The 19882-nt window shown below is 34.1% G+C and overlaps 1 protein-coding gene across 7 annotated transcripts in view; it reads right to left on the minus strand.

Moving 5' to 3' along the window:
- Positions 1–5050: 5050 nt before the first annotated feature.
- Positions 5051–19882, minus strand: part of LOC150092902 (solute carrier family 61 member 1-like) — a 50653-nt gene continuing 35821 nt past the window's right edge. For all 7 annotated transcript variants that reach the window (XM_090413431.1, XM_090413427.1, XM_090413433.1 and 4 more), the window contains 2 exons: positions 16961–17032; positions 5051–6648 (listed from right to left, as the gene is read on the minus strand). In XM_090413431.1, coding sequence (XP_090269557.1) covers positions 5302–6648; positions 16961–16996 — 1383 coding nt within the window. In that variant the 5' untranslated portion in view covers positions 16997–17032 and the 3' untranslated portion in view covers positions 5051–5301. The remainder of the gene's footprint in view (positions 6649–16960; positions 17033–19882) is intronic.

Here is a 19882-nt window from a genome sequence, read left to right on the forward strand (position 1 = left end):
TGTTTTAAAGAGATGTATGTTTACTAGAAGATACATTCGCCAATATTCAATGTAGCACCTATCATAAAATTTGGAATCAACAAGATCCACCTAGGGCATGTGATGGCTGAGAATTCTCTCAGAGACAGGAAGTAACAATATGTTAACAATAATATGATACTCAATGGTTACTTTCCAACCAAATTACAACACATCTTGAATGATTAATTTCCTACTAACAGCGCATTAGCAGGCATCAAAAGAATTTCTGTTCCTTATAATCAAAGATATTTCTCAATGCATCTCAGAGTTCTATAAAAATTTAAGATGATCTTCAAGCCAGCAAACATGATTTTTTCCATTCTACCCTCTACTTAAGATAAACTTCTCTGGGTACACCTGGTGTTTACCAGATTCTTTTTCCTACAATCACTCCTATTCTGGCCATATAGATGTTACTGAAGAATCTAACATCAGAACATGATTGCACCCATTTTATTCAACCCGAGAAACTGATATTGTAGAATTAGAGTTTACTAGCCCCAAAGATCCTTTGGAAAAGCACAAAAATTCTTCAATATAAGTTCTTTCAAATATGAGACTCTTCAAGGAATGTTACCAACTTCTTCATAATTAATCAAACATGAATTGCAACGTCAAGATTTTGGGCTTGAACTGAAATATTATTTTTCAAGTATTTTCACAAGTTTTTTTTTTTTTTTACATGTCTTCACATTCAATTGCCTTTCTCATATTTTGTTCCACATATTCCTAATAGTATTATCATACTAGCTGGAGAGCAGTAGAAAGACTACACTCTGTAATGTTTGTTTTCATTCCATTCTTGCTTTGTGTAATGGCAATCTTATGTATTCGCTCTGCTGATGTGATACTCATAATGAAATAATTTTTTATATTAAATACTTTATTGTACTGTTACATAAATTAGGTGAACAGTAAATTCATCATCACAATATCCTACATAACATTACCATCACCTGGCTGCATGTTTAAGGTATATTTTAGAAAATGAAAGTTTTATTCATTTAAAAGAATAAATATTTGTAAATTATAAAATTTTTTGTACAAAAAATGAGAATTACAAAATTAAAGTGTCAATTCTTTCCTTAATCAGATGTTGTATCTTAATGTTTTTCTTTTAGTATATCCTTTTCTAAAACTAACATCCATAAAAGGAATTTGAATGCTGGTAATGATTTAAATCTGTTTGAAACAAGTTACTGAGATTCAAATAAAATCGAGCGTAAAAAAGAGATCTCTTAGGAATCAGGTAACCTGATTTATAATTAAGAAGAATAGATTTCCCTGGGTTATATACTCTTTTGTTGATAATATTCACCATCATGTAGCTTCCTCAGTGAGAGGGTGCAGCATCATGCCCTTCCCTCTCTGTTGGTGGCTTTCCTTTTTGTTTCTGCATAGCCATGTGATCCTGTCCATGATCTTATATCTTCAAAGCATGAATTTCATTTTTTACCTCTTGATCCCTTTCCAATAAAAATTATGGGAAAGGGATGAAGTATCCCTGTTAGTATCCTCTGTTCTGCTGAATTTCTCAGTACATGTCCTGCCAATCTCATCTTTCTTTGGATCATTTCCTGTAATAAAGATCTCTGTGTTCTCATTCTGGACATCTAGGACATCTGTATTTGTTGCGTAATCTGTCCATGAGATTCCATAAGAAAATGTTCATTATATGCTTAGGCCTAAATTGCATCCTTAACACTTCATAATAGATATGCATCACAAGGGAGAAGTAAATCTGTTTTATGAAGATCCAATTTGAAATGAGAAAAATAACCTTAACATTTTAATTTCTCAATGATTTTTAAGGCATTTTTTTTGTAATATATTAATTTGCTTAGAAATGCTTTTATGTGTATATTTAATTTTATATGTAGAAAAAAAAGTTTATAAATACTCTAATATGTATTATGAAAGGATCTATTGGAAAACTGCTTTATACTTATTTTATATACCACTACAAGCATCTTTAGAATTCTCGGCAAAAAACTTAAATGTAAAAAGAATTATGTTAGGTGTATTGTTCCCAACTAAGAAGCTAAAATACTTGAAACAATCAAATGTGCATCAGAGGATCAATACACTGGTATGTAGATATGAGTACAAGAAAGAAGTGATGCCTTCAGTTCCTTTTATATATATATATATATATATAAAAAGATAAGCCGAAATTTGAAATGTTTTTATGTCAAGTTTTTTGTCTCTTCATTGTTTTGAAACGTCCAACAATGTGTTTGCCTTCATGAGACAAACACGTTGTTGTCTCATGGCTTGAGTCATCAGAACTGAAGGAGAACCAGCTTACTAGCCCGGAACTCGGGGAATTGGGGAGCGTTGGCAGCAGATCCCCCCCCCCCTTAGTATCACTATAAACATCTTAAAGCATAGTTGGGTGTGTTTGACTGTTGGAATGAAAATGAATCTCAAATATCAGTAATTTTGAATCCCTCTCTAATTACACTCATAAGTAGTCATTTTACTAAACCATTCTATGTATCCAATATAATATCAAAAGACTTGTAGTTACATCAAAATTGCAACTTCAAGACTCGTGGAAGATAAACTTAAATGTGATTTACAAATATAGATATCCCATCCTGGATATATGACTTGCCCAAGACCCACAAACTTAACTGTTGTTGCAACTTACAGTGAATATCACTGACTATGAGTTACAAAAGGCAACTTTAGCCAAAGCAAATTTACTGTTATCACCGACAACCAATGTTCCCTTTAAGATGTGCGCGGGCCCACATGTTTTACAACTAGCGCACAAAGCAAAAAATATGCGCACACTAGATTTTCAAGAACATGTTAATGCTCTTTGTCTTAAATATCACGATTTTCTGGATGATACTACAGAAATAATTAGTCAGTTTAATGATTTCAAATTTTCCCTACAAGAAAAAATTAAATGCAAAATGATATCAAATTTTACACAAATGGTTGTATTTGCTCTTCAAAATGAGCAATTTTGTGATTTGGCAAAGTTGATGGATATTGGAGGAACCTTCCTTGCATCTAGTGCAGACTCTGAGCGAGGTTTTAGTCTAATGAATCAAATAAAATACCAACTTAGAAACCGTTCAGGAGAATGTCATTTGGATATGCTAATGAGAGTGAAAGTTACCAATTATATGGAAATTCAATTAATTTAAATAGTGTGCATAAAGAGTGGGTGAATGCCAAAGACAGAAGAGAGAAAAAATAAAGAGATAGAAGCTAGAGCTATACAAGATGAGAATTAGTAACGGACTTATTATGAATGTTTAACAAGGTGAAAATTAGTAATGGGAATATTTTATTATGTATGTTTAGAGTTATTTGCAAAGTTAGAAAATTTAATTAAAGGCAATCAGTCACTAGTGTTATCTTTTTTTTTTTTACTTTATTTCTTACTTCTAATCAGATCAATATTAAATACATATAAAATATTTATGTTAGCTCTGTGATTGATGTCACACAACTTACTTGGTGATGGTAATAATACACACACTTAGAATCCTATCTAGTACAGTCGATATCGTGTTGGCCTCACATGTGCGAAGTCCCCGGATCGAGTCCTGCCCAAGGCTTATGAATCGTGATTTCCGACTGTTTACTGGGGAGGCTACTGCCATGTGTGGGAACAAGGTGGGGTGACCTGGCTGACGTCCTATTGACACCAGAAGGTAAAGAGTGAATTATTAAAATCTTTTAACTTTTTTGCTTAAATGATCAGTATGGTGACTCATATGGGTGCATACATACTTTTCAAAAGAAGGCAAATTTTGCACACAGGCAAATTTCTGTGCACACTCACAGCAAAAAATTAGAGGGAACATTGCTGACAACCCACCACACATACGCACGCACACACACAAAATCTTCATCTAAGTCATAATGACATATTATTGCTGTGATACTCAATTTTCTTCTGATCTCTCAGTCTTATTTCAGTTCACGAATTCTGGTTACTTCCTTCGTCAACAAAAAAATTTACAAACAAAAAAAAAAGTAGAGCTATGGACCTCTCCTGGTTACAAATTTCAGGAAGATTTTTTTGAAAAACAATAATGCTTTAGATTGTCCCACACAGATCCATCCTTTGGCTACACTATGCCATGATGCAATATTCATTTGGCACCTTAGCTCCAATATTAGTCACCTTTTTAGTACATCTAAGCAGCCAACATTCAAGGATCTATTTCACATTAGAAAGAGAAAACAGCCTGCCTTTCCTAGACACCTCAGTGACAGTTTACAAGAAATCTACATGCAAGCACACCCACACAGTATGTATTACTGTGTGGGTGTGCCCTACCATACCATAATACAATATGAAATTTAAAAAATTTAGTGAACAGTGAAAAAAATCATTTGCTCTAATAATAATGCCCGCATTAATGATTTCAATAACACATGCAACTATTTCTTACTGCCAATCCTCAATAAAACCCACAATAAAATATTAATTCCTCCCTCTCCTGTCATCCATCAAAGCCTACAAGAAGTCGATAAACATTCCATATATTCAGGGAGCTATGAGAACATGAAGTCTTAAATAAATACAATCTGATTATTGTCTTGAAACCATATAGATCAGCTTCAAGCCTTGATTTTTCACAGAATTACCAGGAGTCCTGTAGTAACTTATATATATATATATATATATATATAATGGCTGATTTATAGAAGAGTCGATGTCAGGATCTCAGTCATATAATCTTTAGTAATAATCTAGTGGTGAAACCAAATTAGATCTCATTCCATCACCAAGGCTACTCATGTCTCATCAACCCAAAATCAATATTCAACACAAAACTGTTAGGGGGAAAAAATGTCAATTTACTTCCCAGAAGCAAATTTGAAATATGAAAGAACTTTCATAAATTTCCCTCTGCTCTGTAGAACTACATATTTGGGGGGCTATTCTCAGGCCTTACATACAACAACACTTCACCTTACAACTATTCTTATTTAATGTTGCAGACATCACGTCTATATACTAGTTTAATATTTGTGTGATGACTGATACAATGTTAAAAATAGTCAAAGTATTTTAATCATATCATATACATAATGTCACTGCTTTTCTTTGTATAAAATTATATCACAAATCATCATTTAATAAACTGAACCTAGCATATTGTCATAAAATTTCTTATAATTAATGAAAAAAAAAAGACTGTTTTATAACAGTTAACTTACTAGCCAAGTTATGAAAAATAAAGGAATAAAGTTCTCCAAAACAGGATTTACATTCCAAATTGTTACTGAGAAATGCAAACATATTTATTAGACAATTTCATTTTCAGGTGATTCGGACAATACTACTGGTACAATTTGGCAAAATTTATACATGACTAAAGTAGCTAGAAACATCATGACTGTACAAATAATAAAAATCACATGGTTACCATGTTTAATGTCATCATTGTGTAACCATAGGAGTGCTGTACAAGTAATGATATTGAGTGGTACACGAAACCAATTCATTATATTTGCTCTATATGATTCTGGAATAAGCTGACTTTTTAAGTAAGCAATAGCAGGAAAATACATCCCTAAGGAAAATTCGAGAAGCAAAAAAGCACCATATGCTAAAAATAAATATGGGCTTTGTGAACCAGTAGCAATAACACACATTAACATTGAAATGAGAGCAAGAAACACAGCTAATGTTAGAACTTTTTGAGAAGATGTGTGAACAGCTAACACCTGATATACCAATGATCCTATCATTATGCAAATCATAAACACAGAAAATATCATTCCTAAAGGTGGGTGACTTACATCTAAGAGTGGAGTCCAAAGAAAGACAAAAATATACATTACACTTTCAAACATTGATTGAACAATTCCTAAGAGGAGAATTTTCTGGTTGAGAAGAATCATATATAATCCCTTCATACATGTATGGCTAGATGATGATGAATCACCATAATTTTCTGTCCACGTTTTAGAAATAATAAGGCCACTGAGCAAGAGAAAAGGAATTGCAACAAGAAAGGGAGACACTGGCCCTAATCCAATTCCTTCTGAAGTGAAATTTGCTACAATACCTGCAACTATAGCAAGGATACCATTCCAAAATGTTGCTTTTGAGAATGTTACTGAAATCCATTCCTTGGGAAAATCAAATGTACTGATGTGTTCATAAATATACCACGACTCAAATACAGAAAAGAGCAGCGAGGTAGATATTCCTCCAAGAAGCCGCCCAAGCATAAGCACTTGATAATTTGGGGACAGTTTGGTCAAACAACACACTGAATATATTATTGAAAAAGCTATGCACATTTTTTTACGTCCCCAGTGATCAGCAACTGCCCCAATACCTGTACCCAGCAATACACTTGCAGCAAATCCAACTACATATAGCATAGCAATCTGTGACTCAACAAAACCATAATGACTATACAGTTTATAAACATATGGTCCCTGTAGCCAATCTCCAAATAATGCCAAAAAGTAAACAGTGAAATATTTTCTCTGGAACTGCTGAAAGTGCTGGTTACTTGTTGATATCAGATTTGACCTGGTACCTCGGGCTAAATAATGAAATAGTGCACATGTAGCAGCAAGTATAATGAAGGCAATATAAGTAACTGACGACACCCAATTGTTTCCAGAGGAAGGAATCTGGAAAGAAAAACCAATCTGTATATATAAAAAATTACATATAATTATTTACATATTACTAATATCTGTACACTGGAGGTAAAAAGGCACTATGTCCATATTTTTACGCATCCACAGTAAATGGCTAATTGTCCACTTAGTGCTCTTTATCTCGATACCATGATGGCACATAGTGTTCTTTCCAACTGGCTAATCCGCTTATTATTACACACAGGAGATAGTGTTTTGCACAAGTGAAAAGAGCGCGAAACAAAACATTAAAATATACCTAAAACTCAATTCAGTAAAAAAAATGGACATAGTGCCCTTTACCTCCAGTGTACATATATATGAATAGTTATGAAGGTCTGAAATTCAGAATGCCCATCCCACCTCACACCCAAGACATATTCCACACTAATTTCTTGATTTACATAAATCAAAACATCTGTGATGCCAAGTAAGAACTAAGACATTAATTAACACAGTGTTTCACTGTGAGTTATAGCATCACGTGGCGGTAAATTTGAGCTGTGCAGAAGAAAGTGATTTTTAATCAGTGAATAGTCCGTTTTTCTACGTTTTTGAGTGCTAAATTGTTTCTCTGAATATGAGTGTACTTCAGTGGTTGTTTTTTTGGAAGTTAGTTCCTGTCATGATATAATATATTTTGGTTACCGTCAGAATTGAATGCATAACGGTGGAAGACAAAACGAAGCTAAATTTTCATTACTGTATTCAGTTATATTTCATTTTATTTAGTATACTTAAATATTTTGTTTTGCTTGTAATTGTTTGTACTTTTTTTCTTATTTATTTAACGGAATTTATTAATTGAATAATTAATGATTACACTACTCGGCAGTAAGGAATGATGGCGGATTCAGCTGCAGTCGCAAGTGGCGTATCGCCAAGTCTTCCGCCATTTATGAACTCTATTATAAGCAATATCATAAGGGACTTTGTGGCATGCAGTACTTGCGGCATATATGTGTCTCGGGAATTGGATATGTGGCTTGTGAAAGAGAGCGGAGAGCGTATGTGCGCAAAATGCAGGCAGTGGGAGGAAATAAGTGCATTCGAAATATCAATATCCAAGCTTGTTGCTCCAGGAACGGGGAATGAATGTAGGAAGACAAGTAGTGTGATAGGAGAGAATGAAAAAAATATACATATGATTGAGAAAATAATAGTTGATAGCGTGGAAGGCGTGAGTGACTGTGAAATTTTAGATGGTTTTGTTTGGGAGAGCGAATTTAGATTAAGAGTGACTGACCTGCAGAGGGAGATAGATGAGCTGAAAGAGGAGGTGGAATGTCTTGTGAATGAGAGCAGAAGTATGAAAGATAAGATTACGAGAATGGAAGAGATAAATGCAAGCCGAATCAGAGTAGGGGAGAGAGTGAATTTTGGGAGCGTTAGAAGAGGAGAGAAAGGAAACAGTAGAAGAGAGGGAATGAGTGAGAGGTATGGGGGTGCTAGAAGAGGAGAGAATGGAAACAGTAGAAGAGAGGGAATGAGAGATAGGTATGAGAATGCTAGCAGACGAGAGGATGGAAACAGTAGGAGAGATGGAACGAGAGAGAGATATGGAAGTGCTAGAAGAGGAGAGAATAAAAACAGTAGGAGAGATGGAATGCTAGAAAACAAGAGGATGGAAACAGTAGAAGAGATGGAATGAGAGAGGGATATGGAAGTGCTAGAAGTGGAGAAAATGGAAACAGTAGGAGAGAGAGGGAATGAGAGAGATGTATGGGAGTGCTAGAAGAGAGAATAGCAGTAGAGGAGAGGGAATGAGAGAGACCTATGGGAATGAAAGAAGAGGAGAGAATGGAAACAATATGAGAGAGGGAATGGTAAGAGGTATAATGTATGGCAACTCAATGATCCATGGTGTTCAACATACAATGCGTGAGGAGTGTTTGCTAGGAGGAACAATAGAAAGGGTGGCGATGGCAATTAAGAGAGGTGAAAGGGTGGATGAGATGATTGTGATGGTAGGAACAAATGACTTGAGTGGTAATGTAAGTCGGGCGGCGAGAGATACGAGATTTTTGCTTGAGGCTGTATGGAAGAAGACAGAGAGAGGGAAAATAGTGTGTGTGTTGCCTAGGTATGATAATGATGAGCTGAGCAGAAGAGCAGTGATATTGAATGGCATAATAGTGAGAATGTGTGACAAGAGAGGACTGGTATATGTGGATGCTTGGAGTGCGTTTGAGGAAAGAGAGGAATTGTATGCAAGAGACCATTTACATTTCAATGAGGAAGGACGAAGGCATCTGGAGATATTGCTGTTGTGAACGAGTCAGTGTGTCCCAGGGAGGATGATAGCAGGGGCGACCTCTTGTGGGAATGGATATTTGGGAGAAAGGAGACGACATCAGGTAACACTGAGCCCAGTGGAGTCTAGAAGGGATAATGCTGGGTATAGAAACAATGGCATTTATATGCTTTATATTAATGCCAGGAGTATCCGGAATAAGGGAGAGGAATTGGTGGCGCAGATAGCATCAGCCTGGCCAAAAGTTATTGGGATCACTGAGACGTGTTTGACAGAAGGGGATATAATAACAGGAATAGAAGTCACTGGGTACAGCATTTTTCATCAGGATAGGAGGGGAAAGCATGGTGGTGGTGGGGTACTGCTTATGATAAGTGATGACCTATGTCCTCTAAGAGTGGAGGCTTTGGAAGGAAGAGAGACAAATGATTTTGAGAGCATATGGTGTGAGGTAGAGGTAGGCAAGACATGATATTTAGTGGGGCGTTGCTACAGACCCAGGAGCACAGACGATGGGGACCAGGAGATGTTTAGACAGTTAAGTTTGGCAAGTGCAAGAAAAATGATTGTTATGGGAGATTTTAACTACAGTAGTATAAATTGGAGAGAGGAAGATGCATGTAGCAATAGGAGAATGGAATTTCTAGAATTCTTGAGGGACAAATGTCTTAGGCAACATGTAACAGAGGGAACAAGAGATTCAAGAGTTTTGGATTTGGTTATAGCATCAGAAGAGTTGATAATAACTGAGATGACATCTCTCCCACCAGTTGGAGAGAGTGACCATATGGTTTTGACTTGGAAAATGAATAGAGATGCAGGAGTATGAAAAAGAGACAGGAATTTATGTGGAATTATAAAGCAGGTGATTATAATAGTCTTAGACGTCAACTTCGGGAAGTTTCATGGAGGGAGGAATTGGAAGGCTGGGATATCATTAGTGCATGGGAAATTGTGAAAGAATATTTGTTAGCAGCAATGGTAAGTTGTATACCACGGGTGAAGAAGAGGACACAATTTGGAGTAAAGTGGATGACAAACAATATTAAACAGGAATTGCACACGAAAAAGAAGCTATGGAAGAGATATAAGGAGACAGGCGAAGAGAAGATGCATGAAGAATATAAGACACAGACCAGAAGAGTGACTAGTGTGGTAAGAAAAGCGAAACTGGAATATGAGAGGAGATTGGCCCTAAGATCCAAAGAAAATCCTAGGGAATAGAGTGACTGATGCAGAGGACAAAGTGGAATTGTTCAATGAACACTTTATTGGAGTATTTCATCCTAGAGGAGTCAGTTTTAATGCTAGAGGGATAGGGCTGGTTCGAGGTTTAGAGATACAGGAGGAGAGTGTGTTTCAGATACTGAGTACTCTGGATGTCAGTAAAGCTTTGGGACTGGATGGTATTTCACCACGAGTTTTGAGAGAATGTGCTAGAGAGAACTGACAGTGCCTTTAACCCGGCTTTTCAATGAAAGTCTGGCTGCGGGAAAGGTGCCCAGGGAATGGAAGGAAGGTAAGATAGTGTCATTGTATTAGGGTGGTAACAGACTGGAAGTGTCTAATTATAGACCAGTCTGTGTATCATCAGTAGTTGTTAAGATCTTGGAGAAAGTAGTGAGGGACTGTATACAGCATTGGGCAGATGAGGGTAATGTTATCTGTGAGAGTCAACATGGATTTGTGAAAGGGTGCTCTTGTTTTAGCAATATGTTAGCCTTTTATAATAAAGTTACAAGAACATTAGATGAGGGAAAGGCATACACTGCAATTTTCTTAAATTAGCGAAGGCATTTGATAGGGTGCCACATGATAAGCTGATATTTAAGTTGCAGCACATGGTGGCGCAGATAGCATCAGCCAATAAGGCTGATGCTATCTGCGCCACCAATTCCTCTCCCTTATTCCGTATACTCCTGGTTCCGGATACTCCAAGTGAAGCCTTTTGGCTCTTTATTTTAGTAAATGTATTTTAATTCCAATATTTTGCTTATCATAACTGTGTCAAAGCCTCAACCCAAGAAAGAAAACAATTTACTCAGACTAAAGTAGTAATACAAATGATAATATAATGGTACAGTATGGGTATTATAACACAAATATTAAAGATAGAATATAAGTATTATACAAGTGATAAAAGACTCAAAGAATAAAAATAAATAAAAAATAGTTATTAAAAATAATTAACAGCAGTTAACATAAAATTATGTTTGTATTTAAGACAATTTTTCACATGATACATAACAGTTACCATAAAAAAATTTATGCTGTATGTTTAAAACAAACTACATTTTTTTTATTTTCATGAAGCAGTCTGTCAATTTTTTTTTTTTTTTGAATGCATAATATGATATTATGAATTTTTAATTCTATTATGCAGCTTGCAGCTTGGCTAAATATTTATTTGCTTTGATAATTACCAGAAATTTGTGTTCAAAGGCAGAAGATCATAATCTACATTATGTATAGAAAAACTTGCAATGTTTTTTATGAATAGTATACAACTATTTCAATAAGAGTTTCTGTACTGGCAATATATCAAAGATGATTTCTAACTCATTCATATGAATGAGTTCGAAATGGCTTTAGCTTTTATCTGTTCAGTTCCAAATTTTTATGAAGGGCAAACAAATTACTGTAGTCATCTCTGCTCCAACAAGTAATACCACATTGTAGTGAGAGTTAAAAAGACATGTAGGATGAAATACTTTATGGATTTTTTTTTTTTTTTTGATTAATCAACAGTTATAGTTTTGAATATCACTTCAATTAATATTGAGCTATTTTAGTTATTCTGCAATCTAGCTTATCTGTTAAACTGCAATACTATATTTTATCTATGCTAATTTTAAAACCATTATTGCTAAACCACTTATTATTTTCATTATATCCTGGTTAATGGATTTTCTAAAGTCTCAATACGTACCTCATTATAAATTAATACAGCAAATTAATTTATAATGATATAGATTGAACTCCTTCCCTCAAGGAATTTGATCTCCTTACTCATCCATGTTATTTCCTGTTTCCAGTCAATGCTTACATGATTCATTCTATATGAAGGACAGCCCCTCTGAAATTAACAATAATACTCCACTGCCTCATCTTTTTCTGTCTTTTTGAAAAATGTTATAACTATCAAATTTCATTCCCATGAGTATGTCATCCTCTGCTAACCACATCTTGCTGACACCAGTGATTTGTGGACTTACTATATCAAAGCCAGGAACTCTACATCATTAATCCTAAAATCCTCACAGTGGTGTATAACAGAGTAGCTTTTCCCAAGTTGCCAACCCTTTCCTTCCCACAATTCCTCAATGATTCAAGTATTTTTAACTTTATTTCTCTCACTGAGTGCATCCCTGTAATCTTATCTTTTCTTCCTTCATCCTTTATCTCACATCGATCCTAAGATATCATCGCAGTCCCACCATCTAGTTTTTGTTTCCTTGAATGCTACACACTTTGCTCCTCGTATCAACAATTCACTCAACTTCATACTGTTGCTATCACTCAAATGTAGATCATCTGCAATAACTCTCTCTGATTCTCAAATTTATCACATACATTTATATGCTCAAGTCCTCCCTTCATGCACACATTCCAGTTATCATGCCACTTGAATCCTCAACTTCCTATGATACCTTAGCAACACACAATTTTCTCTCACACTTTTCCACTTCACTGTCTCTAACAATGCCCAAAAAAGGTTTGTGCTACCTCATCCACAATTGCTTATATCCATCTATTTAATATACTGACCATCTGATGGTATTTAGTTTCAGGTTGTTCCTCCTATATTCTGCCAATTTTGTCGAGGCTGTCTAGCATTCTTATCTTCATGACACTTTTGTGATATTTTCCTTCCTTTAGAATAGTTGGACATTTCTTACTTACATATACTTGCCCTTCTCACTTCCTCTTCTGCTTTATATGATAAAGTATCTGCTTATCAGAGATGGGCACCGGTTTTGCTCAATGATCTGATTGCTGAAAAGATCCTAATTTTGATTTTCCTTGCATCCCCTTCATCCTCCATCCATTCACTTTTAAAATTTCTGTCAGGTAAGTGAATAACTGGCTTGAAATCTGCTTTCCTGTTGATAGGTATTCAATGGGCAAAAATAATAAACTCTTTAGCACCTTACTATGGGTTCACTAATTTTTCAGTTTGCATTTCTGGTAAGCTATTTATTTCAACACTGATCAATCTTCAGCATTGCTAAATTTCATTCACTTCCCATTTTCAATTAATCTTGCTGTTTCAATTTTATTTGTTGGTACATTTCACTGGTAATATCTTTTACTTTTCATAACTTTCATGCAACCACAGATGTATTCAAATGATGACTTCAAATCGCTTATTTAACTTTAAATAATTTCCTCAGTTTCCTCTCTAGGATATCTGCTATTTAGAGCTATCAGATTATCTTATTTTTTTGTTATTTATTTATTTATTTATTTTTTTAGCACTAGCTGATTTTTTATTAAATAAATAAATAAAAATGACAACTTTTAGTTTTATTATTTATCATGTATGTAAACATTTCTTAAATGTATAGCAAAAATGCATTATTTCTTGTAATCAGAAATTTCTTTACTAATGTTACATATAAGAAAATTCTTTGTATATTTACAGTCTTTTGCAAACTGTTTAATTGTGATATTTATTTGCAAAAAGGACTCCTCTAACTTAGTTTATTATTTCTGTAACAAAATCTTGAGAGAAGAAAATATTGAACTTTCTGGCAACATTTTCACACCATTAAGGAACTGCTGTCTTGTTTACAACAAGTAACTTTCATCCCACTGCTATGTTGCTTACTGCATCAGGCAGTAGTGTGCCTGTGTGAAGTATGCACTTCTGAAGAGGAAGTGCTGAATTAGTGAGAGGGAATAATACAACAGTCGTTGTGTTGATCAGAGCTGAGATGACATTCTGAAAAGTCGGAAGGTTAGGGGAGAAATAGAGTTTAAAGGAATTCTTAGGCCAAAAATGTGGAAAAGAGTGTTATGAGGGCAACAAACAGTTATCCTAAAATTAATGGATGAATTTCTGTTTAAATAAAGCTGAGTTGTGGCATTGATAAAACTGATATATAGTTTATCCCGAACCAATGGACAGTTCCTTTTGACATTATGCAACAAACATATTCTAGTAAAGAGCTGTAAACCTGAAAGAGATTAATTATTTTTGTGTTCAAGAATAAGGAAAAAGTTTACACAAGGAAAAAGAGAACTTTAAAATTATCATTGTATTTCAAGTGTAAAATCTCGATGGCTTAAAAATACCAAAGCGCTTTACGTCGATTTTTTTTTTTACAGAGGTCAAGCCCCATGAGAATGTTGTAAAAATAACTTGTCTCTGTACTAGATATTTTTTGTAAATAACTCTTCAGAAATTAACTGTATATACTCCTTTAATAAGAATATTTTAGAGTTTTAAAAACAAAGGTAATGTTTTGCCGCCGGAGCTGTATGTAATAGATCTACATGGCAGCATAAGAAAGGTTGTTTATGAAATTTTGTGTGTATGTGAAAGGCTTACAAGCCCTGCACGTAAACACCTTCAAAGTCAGTCAGAAAGGTTCAAACAACTTTCTGATGGCTGGCAACTTACAATCAAAAGAAAGTGGGCTGAACTTGATAGAAGATGAAAGAGTCATGCCGAGTTCTTTGGGGTTACAAACTTCGTGTGAGGTCTCAGAGAAGGCTTAATAAAAAGGGACAGAGCCAAGCATAAGGAGTTCCCGGTTCCATTCGTCGCCAGAAAAAAGAGCAGCTTCCAGGCCACAGAGAGGGGGGCTTCCAGTCATTGCTAGAGAGAGGGAACAGATTCGGGAGTCCATAAGAGAGTCAGTTGGCAACAATTACGGTGATTGGAGGTGGCAGTTAGAGCTATTGGAGGCGGCAGTCATCCAGGCATTTTCGGCGAGCCAAAGCAGAGAAGAAAAGGCAATGTAAATTACCTGAAGCAACTTCGGTCAGAAGATTTTCTTTTTCGCCATGGGAGAACAACCTTTTTGCCGGTCGCAGTTCACAGCCCACTATTTTCCCGATGAGATATTAATGAAGCCAGACATTCCAGAGGAAGCTCAAGATCTGAGATGAAAGAAATGCCATAAGACTGTAGTGAAAGACTTTTAACTGAATGTGTGATGCAGTTTTTTTGTAAGTTCAAACCTTTTGTATATTCCCTCTCATAGTAAGTTATAGAAAGACTTTTAAGAAATTGTTCAATAGTAGTAAGAAGTGTCATTAATCGATTGGCATATTGGAAGTTGATATAAAAATTGTAAAGATAACTTAACAGAGAGTTAACTAACCTCTTTGCAAATAAACTAGAAGTTTAATAAGTTGAATTTGTAGGTGGAGAGTAAATAAGATTGCGAGTTAAAGAAGTTAATTACTGTTAAAGTAAATAGATTATAATTTATGCTAAAGATTTTATAAATGAATAGAGAAAGCAATCTTCCTATTGTTTAATTCATGTAAAATTTGTAAATAAATGTGCTTTAATTATTTGTTAAATGAGTGCTGCCTGATCTTTTATTTTACAACTGCACTGTTCTTAAATAAATCGGACTTGTGAGCGGGAAATAATTTAAGGCAATAAAAATGCAGTTCAGTTACTTATGAAACACGACTGTTAAAGTGAATATTGATAAAAGAAACTTGCTCGTGAGAGATAGGGAAATCTACCAGAAGTTTTATTTAGTCTTATGCCAATGAAATGATATATTGGTGGCGCAGTCTGACAAAAATAAATTTCCAGTATTCACAGGAATTCGACTAGTAAATACGGAAAGTGGATAATCATAGTACGCAGTAGAGTAAAATGAGAAAGGTTACGAGAGAGAAAGCGCACAAAGCTAAATTAGAATAACGGCATATAAAGATATAGATAATATAGAAAGTATAGAGAAAAAATAAAGACACTTAAAATAAAGAGAAATTAACAGCATATGATTACACATATTATAAGAAAGGAATTGATATTGTAGAGAAAATATGAAAGAAGAAATTCATTCTCTCTTAAGAAAAGTTGTGCACAAATTATTATTGTTTTAGAAGAAAAACAGGTATGAGCTAAGTAATTATATTTTAATAGCTATTAATGAGAGCAGAAGAAACTGTGTCTTATAAGTTTGTGTATTCTCATCAAATCCTTTGATCTTGAAGAGAAGGCAAGAAACTTTGTATGATGTTTATGTTCTTTAAGTGTGATGAGGGGGGCCTTTTCTCTTTAAGAGATTAATTTTATTTATAATGCGAATTTGTATATAGTGCTTGCAAAACAAACATTTCACACACACTGTTAAAGCAATACCATAAATTTACACTAATATCAATTATTTGCAAATAAAGATATTATTTTTGTATTTCTTTGTCTCTCACTCAATCTCTTAAGTTAACTTATTATAATAATATTATCGTGGTTCTGAATCTATGACATTAACCACTCAAGCAGGTAAAAAGGGGATTAGACACCCACTTCCTTATTTTGGCAGTGTCTCCTTTAATTTTTGTTTTTATAATTTTTTACAGAATTTCATCTCTGCAATTTCTTAAGCCATTCTTCAGATCTGTTTCTGATTTACTATCATATTAATTAAAAAAAAAGCATTCATAAAACTGTAGCTAATAGTATTTAATATTTACTCAAAACCAAAAGTAAGATGACTCAACAAATTTTAATAAAGATCCTAAGTACCAAGTATAAAATTCAACCAAGTCTGCAGAATTATTATCATTTTAAATCCAAGTATACTGATAAAAAGGGGGTCCAAATGGGATCAAAAGTGAAAGCTATATATTTAATTCCATTTAAAGAAATATATTTAATTCCATCTATCCACCCCACCTATAATTTTGAAAAGATGTGCCAATTTTTGAAACTACTTCAAATACTAAATTTCAATAAAAATTCATCCAACTAGAATACAAGGAAAAATGAGCTGAATAAGTGGTTATGAATTTTGCAAAATGTAACCAACAACAAAATAACATCTCTAAATCAGTAATATACTACAATTTACTTACCTGGATCTGCATTGTAAGGTTGGAAATTGTATGCATCTTTTACTTCCTTATATTTATTTAGGCAAAACAGAACTGAAATATATAAATATAAACATTATTAACACTCTCTGAAGTTAAGAAAAATTATGGACAAGAAAATATATTCTTTTATTCCATGCCCAACTGTAAGCAAACAAAGTTAGTGTGAAATATCTTCACGACTAGATTATTCATATACAGAGGCATTTGACTTTGCATCAATTGCTTTAGCATCCAATAATCAGGGCTTGGAAAATTCTGTGCTGGCTCACCAGTTAGGAAAATATTTCACTTGTCAGATGTTAGCCTGGGGTATACTCAGTCATGTGTATTTATTCCTGGATCTGATCAGTTTATAAGCTTTTGTTGATGTTATGGCCAACTTTAACGGCGTCTAACTACTACACCATTGAATCGAGAATGTTAACTCCTTATATATTAGTGTGCTTGTCAGTCTGTGAAGAAAATATAAGTGATACTGACCCACTTATTGTTTTTTTTTTGTTTGATTAATGATACTATGTTTTGCTTTTAACACTTATGTCTTAAATTGTTTTAATTATATGGAAAAAATCAAACAATTTCTTCTCTGCCATTATAAACAAATATTGAAAATATTCAGTACCATAAAAAATCTCAAAAAAAAACATAGATCTATATATATATATATATATATATATATATATATATATATATATAACAACATTACTGCACTTCTGAATTCTGACTGGCTTCAAAATATTGCTGGGAACAGGGATAGCAATATCATATAACATGTTGGCAACTCAAAAAACAATCAAAAAACATTTAGGTTCGAATCAACATAAAGAAATATTTTAGTAAAATAAATATTTGTCAACTTTTAAAGTTTTAATAACCATTATTAATGGTAAAATTCTGCATCAGGTAAGAAATAAGCTAATTATTGCTTTCTACTGCCATTAATTTTAAGTTGCCCCTTATGTGATTAATTGATTACCTCACAGTACAACCAAGCTTTTCTATAGATAAAATGATGTATGAATATCGGATCCTCTTATTGGTCATTCCATTACAACAAAATGGAATACAACCAAGTGGTTGTATTCCACTGATAATCAGTAAAACAAACATTTATAATGAACATCTGTAACAAACATTTCCCAGTAGATACGATAAGTAAGGTAAGCATATAAGAAAACTATTTACAACATAAAACAGAATGGCCATTATGTAAATAAAACTGATGATTAATCAAAACTCCTTTTGTGATTTTTTTTTACTTGTTAACTAAAAATTTTCACTTGTCACAAATGAGCATATTTCTCAAGTAGTAGGCTTGAAAAATGTGCTCACTGACGTGTATACTGCTATGCAGAAATGCCCTCACTAATGGCATCTCATCAGTGGGAGCCAGCCCCACTAAGATACTGAGGTTAAATCGATATAATGTCACATACTTTCCATATACAAGTAGCAAAACAGTGCATCACTATATTATTAAAATACCCTGGACAGTTGCAGAAAGCTTATCCACTTGGTCATGTGACATCTGCATTAATTTAATCTCAGTATCCTCCTGAATCTAGATCTACTGATGAGGCTTCAATAAAGGTTGAAACCAGCCAGGGGCATGCCGGCCATATGTGCAATGTGTGCAACGCACACAGGTGCCAGGATAGTAAAGGCGCCAAAGAGGAAGAAATACTTTAAAAAAACGTTTTTTAAAGTGATTTTTTTATTGAGGGGGGGGGGATAGGGGTGCCAACTAAAGTTTTGAACACAGGCGCCGGACACTACTGGCGTGCTACTGGGTATAGGGGCACCAACTAAAGTTTTGCACACAGGCACTAGACACTACTGGCATGCTACTGAAACCAGCTGGGTAGTAATCCTCTCCATAAGACATAGCAATATACACATCCAAAAGGAAGTGTGTTGCCATTATGGTTAAAGCTAATGTATAGTCAAAAGCCTCTCTATATAAGCAGCCTAGTCATGAAAATACTTCATGTGCAAACTTTGTCTGATTCCACTTATGTAAAGGACTGAAACATGAATATAATCTCTTTTCTAGTATAATTCTATATTTTGTAACCAAACAGAACAACTTTCAACATTTCAACAAAAGTTAAGGAAACATTTGATATTTTTGGTTTCATTTCATAAAATATGAATGCTTTTCATCATGTATCCAATAAAATGTTAAATCTTGAATTCACAGAATGTTCTTGCTAGAGACAAGTCAGTTTAACAAACTTAATTATCATCAGAGACCTCCAAATAGCCTTTTTAGGAATATGAAGAACAGACTGCAGCTTCTGACCTCTCGTGGTGCACCCCATCATTAGATATCCAACTGGATACTGAATAAATGATAATGGCAATTTGGGACTGCCAGCAAACTAATATTCCCATCATCATCAGATTAAATTAAGAGACAAAGATGGTACACAAAGTCCCTGCTGTTTTCATCAAGTAATGGTAACAAATGAAATGTCAGTTTACAGAACTACTTTCAACTCAACATCTACATATTTCAAAATAACCATCATCAACACAAAATTAATGGAAAAAATATAAAACTGGTAGAATTAGAGAAGAACCATGGTGACATGGTGAAGGGAAAAAAATGACATTCTTTTAAATAATAAATATAAGATATTATATTTAGACAATGATGAGTAGCTACAGTATTCAACATTAAAAATGAGGATAATCTTGAATAGCATGCAAATATCAAGTAGAGTGATGTGGGTAAATATTAAAATGGAGAATTGAACAAAGAACTAATTTCTGCCTATGGCACAACAGAAAGTTCTAAGGAAGAAGGAGGAACTTTCTGAGTCATTAGATAAGGGAGGTGACGTAAAAAAAAAGTTGGTCCTTGTTGTAAATATAAACAGCAGAATATGAAATGAATAC

This window comes from Typopeltis vanoorti, chromosome 24 (assembly GCF_054136105.1).
Source record: "Typopeltis vanoorti isolate ZY-2024b chromosome 24, IOZ_Tvanoo_1.0, whole genome shotgun sequence".
In the NCBI taxonomy this organism is placed as follows: domain Eukaryota; kingdom Metazoa; phylum Arthropoda; class Arachnida; order Uropygi; family Thelyphonidae; genus Typopeltis; species Typopeltis vanoorti.